Source organism: Trichoderma aggressivum, assembly GCF_033847375.1.
Source record: "Trichoderma aggressivum f. europaeum strain CBS 100526 chromosome Unknown scaffold_043, whole genome shotgun sequence".
Lineage (NCBI taxonomy): Eukaryota > Fungi > Ascomycota > Sordariomycetes > Hypocreales > Hypocreaceae > Trichoderma > Trichoderma aggressivum.
In genome coordinates, this window is record NW_026946409.1 from 1 (window position 1) to 12,768 (window position 12,768).

Genomic DNA, 12,768 nt, shown 5'->3' on the forward strand with positions numbered 1-12,768 from the left:
GGGGGGGGGGAGAGAGAGAAAGGGCATGGCCTTCCTGTTGAGGAGGGAAATGGTTGCCGCCCGCCCAGTTCCCAATCACATCCCATTCACACGCGCATCACACAAGGGCGTATAATTAGAACTGGAGATTTGAAAGGCGCCTCAAGCAATCAGATGATATGGGGAAAGCTGGCTTTGTCCCTTTCCCTTTCGCTTAACGCGGCCATTTCGAATCCATTCCGCGTCACGGATTACGACGCCGCAACGAGCAATGAGCGATTGTATTGGCAATGGGCGTTTCTGACTTTGCGTGGTTTAAAAAAAGAAAAGATGCTCTACAACGCAAACGATACGCCAGAAAGGCAGTGAATCGGCGTTCACGTGGTCCAGTATTTATGGCCAATGGGAGTGCAGCATGCATGCAATTGGACGACATGTCCGCGACGAATAAGGTGGCAGTACGGCGTCTCGACAGACTCATTGGCCAAATCCACCGCAAACCCCAGCAAGTTCCCTTCTTTGACACTCCCTTCTAAGCCAAGAGGATCGGGCTGTGATAGGGCGGGGCGAAAGAGGAGGGGGCGAAAGCGCTCAGGAAGAATTGCTGACGGATGGGACCTTTTTAATATTCACGTGTTGTGACTGTGTGGACAGAGGATTTTCCCGAGGGCGAAGGTGGCTCAGCTAAGAAAGAGAGAAGAGGAGGGTAGACTAGCAAAGATTCCCTCCCCGATGGAGAAGTACAACGTTGCTATCAAAGACGAGACGAGACGAGACGAGACGGAAACGAGAAGAAAGGAAACGCCATGTCGGGGTCAGCCGGCGCTTCTCCCGTACGGATTATCTTGGCCCACAGCGAGGCCCGTACCGTAACCTTGCTTGGAAGGCGACCAAGACACGGGCTGGTAAGTGAAAAAAGCAAGAGGAACTTGAACAGCCGGGGAGAAGATCCGGAAGGGAAAAAAGAAAAAGAAAAGTGTATTATTGCAAAAGTAACGACACCCCCTCTCCAATCCGAACCCACGAAAAAGAAAGAAAAGAGAGAAAAAAATGCAAAAACGAGAGCACAGGATTCTCGCCAACCCTGCATATGCAGCCCAGACACACCCTCCAAGCAGGAGGATCATGCAAGCTCACCAGCACCCAAAATCACCGGTGTGGCACATCCCCGAAGCCCGTGTTTTATCGCGCGTAATATCCGTAAAGTTGGTTGCAACACACACACAAATAAACGAATGAGTAAGCCTGACTATGATCGACCCAGCCCAGCTTATCACTCCCCCCAAACCTGTCTCAACGGAGAAATAAAGAGCGCAGCAATGAGAGACAAGAGAGACAGAGAGGCAAGATGATAAGCCAGCTACCTACCTCTAGTAGCTTATGGTCGCGCAAGTTCCCGTTCCCGTTCCCAGCTGGCGCGCCGGGTTTGCATGTATGTATGTTCGTACACCGACATTATCAGCTGTAACGCACATATGTATGCCAGCTTGGCTCATGCACTCGGTGAACATGCCGACAAGGATTGAATGGGCCGCTGCATGCAAGGGAAAGAAAAAAGATGAAAAGATAAAGCAGAGGGAGAACAAGGAGCACACACAGCGGAATACCTACATGGCCACGTCAAATCACAGCAAAGAGTGCAGCCGCACGCAATTTGCCGTGCCGGCCATTCATGTCCGAGGCCCCCCCTCCGATCGATCGCGAAATCGTGCCTACATGTACATCGTACATTAGACATGCAACCCATCTGCACGTTTGGTGGTTGTTATCACTTTTTTTTTTTTTGTTTTCATTTACTGGCCGCCCTACATGAAATAGACTTATCAAGGGGGGGAAACGTAAAGCAAAAGGAATGGATGTTGGGCAGTTAATCTATTTTTTTTTCTGCCACATCATAAACATCCCAACAAGCAAAAAGCAAAATAAAAAGCAAAATTAATGAGATGGATGTGAAAACTGAGGTTCGAGACACTGACGCCCTGCATACACGTAGATTACAGTTATAGTGAAAACCCATCAACCACTAGTTTGCCGTTTTCTCAGCCCGTCCAAAAAGCATACCTCGTAGCGATCCAACCACCACCGCTCGTTACATTTCGCCCTCTGCGACAAAATCCAACTATCAATTATACCACTGCACCTACTCCGCACCCAAGTAAAAAGAAAAAAAAACAAGTTAATTCCCAAGTCATGATTCACGCGCGCGCACCCAATCCAAACCCTTCCCCCAGTCACGCCCGCGCGCCCCAAGTCTTGTTCCTTCTTGTTGTCTCATTATACTTTTTCTATTCGCGAACTCGTGCTTCAAACAAGCCCTCAAATCACAATCACACACACCCCCCTCCCCTCCTCTCCCATGTGACAATAACAACAAACGCGCAGCGAATAGGGCACGTAAATGCGAAAGCCCCGGCGCCACCGAGTCGCACTGCATTGGGTCGGTGAGCAAAGAGCAAAGAGCAAAGAAAAAACCACACCCCCAGTGTGATCCGCCCGCAAGCCTCACCATGCTCTGTGGCGGCGCCTTGTGTGTCTTGTGCGTGCGTGGCAGACCGTCACCGACTTTTTCTCTTGTCCAGCGCACCGTTTTATGCGCGAAAAGAGCGGCGCTGAGGGATGGATTGCTAGTGAGTAATGGATGGTGCTCGTAATAGTTAGTGTGCCAGCCCCAGAGCTGAATGGAACGGTGCGGCTGGGCTGGGCTGGGCTGGGCTGGGCTGGGATGGGAGAGCCGGTGGCAGCAAGCTCTCCCATTGCCGACCGTCCCCGAAAGGGCATCTTGATGCGGTCAATCGGAAAATGGGCGTTTCTGCTACGCCGTGGCGCTCACTTAATGACGGCTAGAACACATGGCAATACAATGAATGGCAAAGGCGGAGAAGAGGTATTGTGTGTGGACAAGAAACTAGTATTGGTAATAAGGGGGTATCTTGTAAGAACGAAGCTATCTAAACAGTTGCTATGCTAGAAATGTTTCCCAATGTGTGCCAAGTCCGATCGTAGCGGACGGCTTTCCCAACGCCAAAGTATGTATCTAAAGTAATGTGTCCCAATGTCCCGTCGCTCATCCTTGTGGAAGAGGGTATCCTGAAATTCCCATTGGCCAATGCCCGCTATGATTGTTCGCTAAAACCCAAAAAAGCCCGAAGAAGAAAACAAATGAACTCCGATAATGCCGTCGTAAGAATTAAGTAGTGGTAAAAACGAGAAAGGAAACAAGGTTGTCGTTGCGACGATCCCCTAAAACAAGAGGGGGGCTGGATATGAAAATGATCCGGGTATCAAGTGAAGGTCCAAGTTGCAATGCAATGCAATGGCTTGTGAAGAGAAATGGAAGAAGCCGTGTTGGGGCTGACCCAGTTTAGCCGATCTGGCCGCGGTAGTATCAGGTAGAAGTAGAGGGAATTGCCTCGGTGGTGGGCGGGAGGATGAGTCAGATCCAGGTCGGACCGTGGCTCTCCCGTCGGCATCCCGATTTTCCCCATGAAAGCGCCGCAAATCAATTCCTATTGATAGCGCACTTGGTGTGGGTGGCTGTGCTTAGACCGCAGCCGGGTCTGAGTCGTAGTAGTAAGAGTAAGAGTAGAATGAAGAAGAAAAGTCGTAATCGTCGTGTTGTCTATTAGAGGCTTTTCGTAGAAAGCCGAAAGTAGTGAGAAGGAAGAAAAGAGCCTTTGTTGCGCCAGCGCATGACCCCGCAGAGTAAACGGTAGATGTTTTCGTTTTTACTCGGAAATGGGAGTCATGGAGGCAAGCTTGGACTTGGGGCTCTTCTTGGCGGAAGCAGAGCGGCTCTTCTTCTTGGAGGCCTGCTTGCGGCGCTCCTTCTCGAGCATGATCTGGCGCATGCACTCGCGCTGCAGAGCAAGCTTCTCTCGCTGCATCTCCAGGACCTCGGCGTCAGTCAGGCGGGGAGGAGACTGCATCATCATGATGGGAGAGGACGAGGCGCTGGAGCTGGCGATGCTGTGGCTGTCGCTGTCGAAGGGGTCCGACAGGAGGAGGTCGTCGTCGGAGAGGAAAGAAGTGGCTCGCTCCTCGCGGTCGAACTCGGAGAGAGACTCTCGCCTGGGCCAGGAGGGAAAGGCGCACGAGGCATCGCGAGTTCGAAGGTTGGAGGGGCTGATATCGATGGCGGTAGACATGGTGCTCACGGAGCTGTATGAGCTGTATGAACCGAACATTGTGAATGTGTTTGGTTGTGTGTGATGTGTGTGTGAGAGAGATGGGTGAGATGGAGTATTGTTCCAGAAATCTGGGGTTGAGATGGGTTATATGTATTGATAAGAACGGCTTGGTGGAGTTTGCTCGGCTTCTGTTGATTGCTATTGTGTGTAGTGTGTGTGTGTGTGCTTTCGGGCGTAACCGTGGGGTGGTGTGGATGCAACGAGGATTTTCCGTCAGAGCCGTTGGATGAATGGATGGATGGAGGATTGTTTGTTTGCTGACTGCTGAGCAGAAGAGTAGAGTAGAGTAGAGTAGAGAGGATGAAGAGTAGAGGATGCAAGTGTTTGTATATGTTGGCAAACAAGTGATGTTTGTGATGGCGGACTATGCAGACCGAAGCTCTGGAGCCTGGAGGGAGCAGAGGCACTTATATCGACTCATCGTGGGCGGCACATGTGTGAATCATCTGGGAGAGCCGCTCGGCGCTGGGGCAGAAGGGGGGAATGGGGGACTGGGATGGGGGGCGCCGTTTGAAGGGGGGGGCGTGTTTTGGTGCAAGGGAGCCATTGTCATTGCTTTGCCGGGCTGGGGGTTATCAAAAAATAAAAAAGCAAAGAGGTTGCAGCAAGCCGGTTCCGCCCACCCCCCTCCCCTGCCTGGGACTTGGACTGGGTGCAACATTCATTCAGTTGAAGCTTGGGGGGGATTTCGCACCCCCCCACGCCACGCCGCTGGGCTGGAAGACATGGAGCATGAGCATGGATGGACACGGACACAGCACAGCAAAAACCGCCAGCCCTACTAACGGAGAGGGACAGACCGTCGCACACAACGCACAGAGGCAGAGGTGACACGCAAATGGCGGTGTTCCGCAACTCGGTTTTTGACCGCCACGCCCAGCGGTCTGATTGGACCCTTGCGTTGCGACAAGCGGCGAGCTGTAGCTGTAGCTGTTGCGTGCGCTGCGCTGCGCTGTGCTGGCCGTATCGTATCGTGATGTTTGTGTATCAGCGCCGCACGCTCTGTGTCATCCAGGTATCAGCGCGGAGGAATTCCCGTATCCTCTTGCATCCCATCCGTATCCTCTTGCATCCCATCCGTATCCTCTTCCTCATCGCGCATCCATCCTCAGCCAGCCAAAAAAATCAGCGTCGGTGTCAGTGTCAGTGTCAGTGTCACAGTCACAATCACAGTCACGGAACCTGGCTTGGCCCATCCCATCCCAACCCAACCCGGTGCGGCGGCAACAAGCAATTCAACCGTTCACCCCAAGATGACACGCTTGTCTCTGGGCGGTCCGGGGAAGCACCGCGCTCGTTCTCTTGCTAGCAGTTGGAGGAGGACCGAGCGCCGTCCGAGTCGCAAAAAGCAGCTCGAGGGGGCCCCTCGCAAAGAAGAAACCCCGTCCACACTGCCGGTGCTCGCTCGGACGGGGCGTGCTCTGGCTCTCGCTCGCCCTCGCCCTCGCTGGTACTCGTAGTCGTGCTAGGTTGCATCAAATCTTGGCCTGTCAGTGTCAACGGCGGCGCATCTCATTGCCCTCCCGCGCTGGTATCGCCAATTTCCCCCCATGTCTCTGGCGCTCCCCCCCCCCAGCTTTCCCAATTACCTACTCGTACTCCCTTCACCCTTCACCCATGCAAAGTGCCTTCGTGTCCTCCCTAGTCGCCAAAAAAAAACCCGCTGTTGGGCACCGGGGCACACCGCCCCAGCTTTCCGGTCGGTCAGCCAGCAGGGAGGCCCTGGAGCTGTCTGCGACAACGAAGCCAGCGCCAGTTTTCCCGACGGATGGCCTTCCCCGGCATTCCGTTTTGCTGGATCTGCCACCTTGTCTCGGTCTGGGGGAATCGGAATCGAGCAATCGCTGGGTGTCTCTCGTCGGTCGCGAGCTTGCTTTTTTTCCTGCTCCCTCGTCTCCTTGAGAAGGGATGCTAGCAATCTGATAGATCGGAAAAAGGGCACATCTCGTTTTGAGCCGTCGTCGGCGGATGGCACTTCCGCCGGCCACTACTGTACTGTACATGGGCACTTTGTTGATACATTTGAGATTTAATGTTGGTCATACTACTACTACGACTCGCAGTACCTAGCATCGTCGCACTAATCCCTCTACCTCCTGCTTGTGGACTCAGACAAACGGCAGCTCGTAACCATCCCATCTAGCAACAAGACAAAAATTTGAAATGTTTAATACTTGTACCAAAGTAGCGCTTAGCCAAGCAACCAGCCGAAAAGCAACCATGACAGGAGGAGACCGAACGGTAAGAAGCAAACGCAAGAGGTCACATACCCAAAACGGACAGGCAGGCTCTCGTTACAGAAGGAGGATGCCATGATTACCGTCCAGGCAAGGTAGGTGAGATGAAATAGAAAACGGGCCGCGACGGAGAATAAGAATCATCGTGAGCACACAATAAACATTACGGAGTAATACTGGATGGGTGGCATCATCCCCCAGGCGGCGCGGAGAATGGAAGAGTGGCCGCGATAAACTAACGGAGGCGGCACAACCCGTGCTCGAGCACCAGGCACTGGTTGGGCAAAACAGCCTGAATCTGAATGCTGACTGAGCGAGCAAAGTGCCACGCAAGGGCTCTTGGGCCCGAGTTGAGGGGGGAGCAGCCAGAGCAGAACAGCGCACTCAGCGCCACTTGTCTGGGGGTGGACGGTGCTTGGTACGATATGGACGATACGATACGTGGACTCGAAGCGGGCCGACACTCCCCCTTCGATACGTCGTCGGCCACATGTTAGCCCAACTGCTGCTTGCTTCCTCGTCTCTCGCTCGTAAACGAAACGCAGCTTGAGCACAGAGGCACAGTTCGTCGCATGTACCATGACGGCGATACGGAGTCCAAGTCCTGCCGCCTCCTCCAACCGGCAGGTCGCTAACGTCGCCAGCTCGACAGTTTGTCGCCAGTCATGCCGCCCTTTGCTGTGGCTGCCCGCCCACCAAGCTGCGTCTGCGCCATGCCATTGGGCGCGGCCGGCCAGGCGGTCAGGACCTGTGTCGCAGCCTGATCGTGGTCCTCTGATCGCAATGGGAACCCATACATGATAAGGCACTTCCACTTCCAAATACCAACTGTGGTGCTACCTGGGCGGCACCCTCCCATCGTCTCCCCCGGCCCCCCGGTAGTGCTGGGGGACGTGTTGCCTGCTACTAAGGCAGTGGGTTTGCGGTAATGCGTGTCCACGACAACTTTGGGGGTATCTTCTGGCCGCTGGCGCCTGGACAGCTCACCGTGCTGCGAGGGGAGAGCCGCCAGCTGGCCGTTTCCCCTCACGAGTCAGGCCAGTCGTTTGGTGTTGTTTTCTCGTGCACCGCCATTTCCCCCTCATCGTCGTGAGGCCAGGCCAGGCAGACTGGTCGTCAGTCATGGCCGTGGTTCCGGGAAATCATCGAAAACGGCCACTGCTATTTCTGGATGGGGGCCATCTCGCCATGCCCATGCCCATGCCATGGCTGTGCGATGACAGCACCGAGCGAGCTTCGCCAGTCAGACACGCCCCCCGAGAGCCAGAGCCTGACATGGCCTCTATTACCTGGACAAGCATCCTTTCTATTATTACAATTTTTCGGGATTCCGGGGGGACGGCTTACATACTCGCATCATGTTCGCAAGGCTGTCGTGATCCTACTGGACATGAGTGCAACCGTACAGTCCGATGGCCACGCCGACCCCATTACATTATCTATCTGCTTATCGGGCTGGAATGCCGCCGCCTCGGCACCCAGATTTTTTCCACAGTCAGATTCATTAATCTGGCATCCCGGCATGGCGGACCCCCGTGCTACGTAGCATGCCTGCATTATCCAGGCATACCTATTGCCTCCAGTCAGCGTGGTGTATCAGGATACGCCTCGAGGAGTCGTACTTTGGTACAGTACGGGGGTACACGTGCTACCCTATGTCTGGAGCACGAAATACCGAATCTGGCTCCTGGGCTGCCACCCAAAGGGAATTACATGTACACGATATCGCGGCTACCATCCACTTGGTCAGCGAATGCACGTACTCATGCAATCTTATTCCGTAGCTGCCGTCGGGCACCCTCCACAGCCGGTCGAGTCTCGAGTATTCCAAAGAGCTTCTCTGACGTCAGTCGCAGTCACACCGGCCGAGGCTCACACAACCTGCTTTTGGAGTCACGACATGACACAAGGCGGCCTGACCGCCGGATTGCAAATAACGTGGAAATTACAACGCAGCACAGCACAAGATTGATTTCCAAATCTTATCGCAGTATTACTCATGCTTGCCCGTTTGAGTACACACGCTTGTACGTGATTCCCAATATTACCCGTAAGGCCTGGCGTGTAGATCCCTTGCCAAGCTTCTTGTTTAACATCGCCGCCCGGGACATTCCCAGAGCCGAGGATGACTAGGGCACGGAAACCCGCGCGCATCACCACCGGTGGGGGGACCAAGGTGAGAGAGCACGGGAAAAAGAGAAAAGAAAAGAAAAAGTACAATATCAACAGAAATTTCCTCCTTTCCCACGACTTACAGAAAATTTTTCCTTTTCCCCTCTCCCCCCAGTCTGCCATGCTGGCCGTGCATAGAGTGGGCTCTCGGCATCTCGCTTGTCGCCCATATCCATATCTCTTGGGTGGACGGGGCGTGCATAGAGAGTGCATGGATCCTGACTGACTTGCGTGCGGTCAAGTCCAGTCGTTATCTATCAGATGGAGTCTAAACTGCATCTTGCAGCATGCATCACGCACGCCGTACATCTCAGCGATACGCACAGGCTCTGACCGCTCCTGCAAGATGCACCTCTGACATACGCGACAGACACACCGGGCCCCCAAGAAAACAAACTAGAGCACGATAGAGTAGAGTGCACACCGCATGAGCGCGACTCCAAAACCGCCGACTCGAGCTTCTACCGCTTCCGTCGCCTAAACGGCCCTTCCAGCCTGAAGGGAAAAGGGAGCACGGGTCTTTTTTTTTTTTTTTTTTGATGGAACAGCACAGGCTTTGACATACCCAGTAGCTTAAATTACTTAGCACGCGGGAAATCGTCGAGCAGAACAGAGAGTTTCTCCACTGGCCAGGGCCGGCCCGGATCCCTAGGCTCCTTTTTTTGCTGCCTTCGCCATCTCTTTCTTTGCTTTTTTTTTTTTGGCTGGCTGGCTGGCTGGCTTGGACCCTTGGAGGCGGTATTCCCGGCTCTCCACTCCCGCGGACCCAAGAACTCCCCCCGTCAAGGCCAGTGTTCCAAAGATTCTTCGGTGCTTTGTCGTTTCAGATCAGTGCAATCTTATGGGTTGGGTCCAGGGTGCTGATGACCATCCTTGCTGCTGCTCCCATGCAGCGGAAGCCTCGATACCGTGCCCCGGTGAAGGATTAAAGGGTATGCTAAAACTAGAGCATCCATGTCTTGATCTCTCACTCTCTCTCTCTTTGTTTATTCCCCGGGAGTCTAACCCAAACCAAACCAACGGCATGACAGCTGCCGTTTCCAAGTCTAGCACTCGACTGCTTTAGCCAAGGTTAACCCAGAAGGGAACTCCGTAAAACGGAGGAAGAAACGGCGAAAATTTTTCTTTGCTGGCTCTCACCTCTCTCACGCTCCCCTCCACGGAAGGAATTTCTCCGTACCACATACTTGTAAGCCACATACTATTCCATATCCATTGATTACCCATGTACTATTGGACTTTATTTTGTCTTTTCATCAGCGACAACCGAGATGGAAGGGATTCCTATTTTCCCGGGAAAAGCTGGTTTAACCATACGATTCTGTCTTTGCGGGCTTCTTTTGACCACGGAGAAGCTTGCTTCTTGGTATACTGGGATGCCAATCGATTGCTCATATCAACTCGATCGGGTGAACATTGCGCTGCTTTTTCACGTGCATGTCCTTTCGTGGGGCCCGATTTCCAACAGATTTCGGGCACCAACCCAGTCCACTTTGAGGTGGGATTTTCATCTTCCGGAGATGGGGGGGGGATCAGCGACACACATGCGACTCCATCGTTGTGTGGGCTCTTTTTCTGCTGTTTTGCTTTGGCGGGCGGGGAACAAAGGTGAAGAAGACCCTTGGTCCCCTAGGAAATGTGTATGAATCGCCAGGACGGACACTAGTTCGTTGTTACATAGACACTACGGTCCGTTTCCTTGGACTCCACCGAGAGGTTATAGCTAAAGCTGTCAGCTACTAGCACATGGAGAGTTGTCCGGAGTCATGGCAGCGACAGCCGGTCCGTCTCATGGAAACATTCTGCGGAACTTTGGAACATTCTAAAGAGTGGAACCAAATTTCCCGTCCAGTCGGCAACCAAGTTCGGCTTTGATGCCTTGACACAACACAACCTCTTCACGGCTAAATGGCAGGCTCTCTCGCCGTGGGCGGGAGAAAGAAAGGCGCCACGACCACACCGAATCCGGCGAGAAACCGAGAGGAAAAAACCACGGTATCAACTACGTCCGTATCCTTTTTGGCTCGAGTTTCAAAGCCCTGGTTCAGTGGCGTCTGGGACTTTCTTGGTGCTCGGTGCTCGCCATGATGGCTTCTTTTCTTTTTGTCGCGGCTGATGTGAGGTTTTCGCAGAAAACTTGCGGAGCTTCGCAACGCCGAACAACCCGTTTTTCCTTGTTTTGCCAACGCCATTCCCACCGCGTGGCTCATTGCGTCACCAGAGAACCGAAAGCCTCGGTCAATCTTGAACGGTTAAACGGTGATGGGCTGTCAAAATCCCAAGGCAAAGGAATGCCCTTGGTGCACACGCTCACGAGCAAGAGATCTCGGCTGTCCCGCGGGTAAAGGGTTCCAGCAAGCCGACGACGGCTAGGCACCGAAATTTGGTCCCTTGACATCCGCTCGCCCTAGTAATCAAGAGCCATGAGAGACACACGCAGAGAGAGAGAGAGAAGGGTTGGCGCGGACCGCCATCTTGGTCTGTTTCCTCTGTTCCCCGAGGCCGGTAAATGAGACGTCTCCGGCTTCTTGGGAATTGGGAGCCCAAGCTCGGGTTTCGCTCGGGTATACTAAGATGAAGGAAGCAAAATGGCGTCAAAATGAAGGGGAAGGGGGGGGAGAGAAGAAGAAGAAGAAGAAGAGCGAGGGGGGAGGGGGTGTGATTGCTGCTTGGACGCTACGACTCAAGTCCCGAGTAAATGAGTAATGAAGGCTGTTCCTAGCCGGTTTCGAAAGAAACTTGGGCAATGCTACCATGGCCGTGGCTAGAGAGCGGCACGCCCCTAGCTTATTCATCTCTTTTCCCCCAGGAAATTTGACAGCCCGGTTTTACCCCAAAGCCACACACAGACAATGAAACCCAGGGCAGAGAGCAAAAAAAGCAAGGTGTGGCTTTGGGTCCCTTGCAAAATGCTACCTTAGGTAATCCCCGTCGTTGGTATGCCCGGCGCTCCCACGTGCGGCGCATTCGGCGTAGCGTTCTGGGTCTCCGTTCAAATTTCTCGGGAGCGCTTCCCCGGCCCGCGCGAGCTCCCCCTGCCTTTTTTTTTTCTTCCCCAAAAGACAAATTCACGGACATGGATCGTTTTCTTTGCCGCTTTAGGCATGAGCAAGAGATGGACGAACGCCTTTTTGGAGCACAGGGTCCCTTATTTTGCTTTGCTTTTTTCTGCCTAGGGGACGGTTCCGGTCTTGTTAGTTCCCAATGCCATGGAACGTCGCGAGTCGCGGCCGGCCCCTTGCATGTAGCATCTGGGAAAAGCCGCCTAGCCTTCCGGATCGTGTCCCGGTGGTGTTAGTCTTTTGTGATAGCTGACTTTTGCTTTGCTTTTTTTCTTTTTTCTCTTTACGAGCACCCCGTTTACGGTAGTTGGTAGTCTTTTAGCATCGCCGACCAAAAAGCTGCCTCATATGACAACTCATCTTTTCTCTTCCTTTTACCACTGAAGTAAAAAAAACTGACATGTCGTGCAGGAGAGGCTGAAAATGTCCCAGCTGTACGGAGCGACGGCGTTAACCAGCCATGAAACCGGCTTCTTGGGAAGAAAAGAGGCGAACTGACGGGGAAATTGGATGAGGCTATTTTCAAGAATCGTCCCAAGAAAAAATAAAACCGAGATGTCAAACAAGGTAGCCCAGCCCAAGATTTTCTCTCTCTCCCAAAAGCTCGGCCCTTCCAGGGGTTTTTCTTTCGATACACACCCTCTATTTTACGGTCCCGTGTTTCTGGGTCCCGCGAGCGAGAAAAAAAAGGTTCGGCGCTGTTTCTTCTCACCGAGGACCTTTTTTTTTGGCGTCTTCACTCTCTGTTGTTGGGTCCCTGGGTATGGATTCCTAAATTGGCCTTGCAAATAACACGGGTCCCCTCCCCCGGTGCTTTTAAAGTGAGGGCCCCGCAGTTGGCCCGAGGACTTGGGTTCTTTTTTTTTTTTTTTGCGCCGCCGCGGAAGCAGGCCCGGGGAAACCGGTGAGGAGAATCCGGATGATTACGCGCAGGAGTAGGAGATTCTTCGGGGTTTTGGCCCAAGGCAACGGATTACATCGAGGGAACCTTGAAGGGAAGAATATGCGGGGAGGAGAGGGCAAAAAAAAGGGGGAGCTCTTCTTAGTCATTAATTGAAGTGGCTTTTCCCAATTGGAAACAAAAGGCGTCATTGGTCTAGGGGTTAGGATTCAACTCTTCCATTTGACTAT

General features: G+C 53.3%; 1 protein-coding gene across 1 annotated transcript; it reads right to left on the reverse strand.

Moving 5' to 3' along the window:
- Nucleotides 1-3,704: 3,704 nt before the first annotated feature.
- Triagg1_8571 (uncharacterized protein) lies at nucleotides 3,705-4,163 on the reverse strand (the record flags this gene model as incomplete). The annotated part of the gene is made up of 1 exon (XM_062903432.1): nucleotides 3,705-4,163. The coding sequence occupies one exon, from the start codon at nucleotides 4,161-4,163 to the stop codon at nucleotides 3,705-3,707; it is 459 nt and encodes a 152-aa protein (XP_062752381.1).
- Between the last annotated feature and the right edge of the window lie 8,605 nt (nucleotides 4,164-12,768).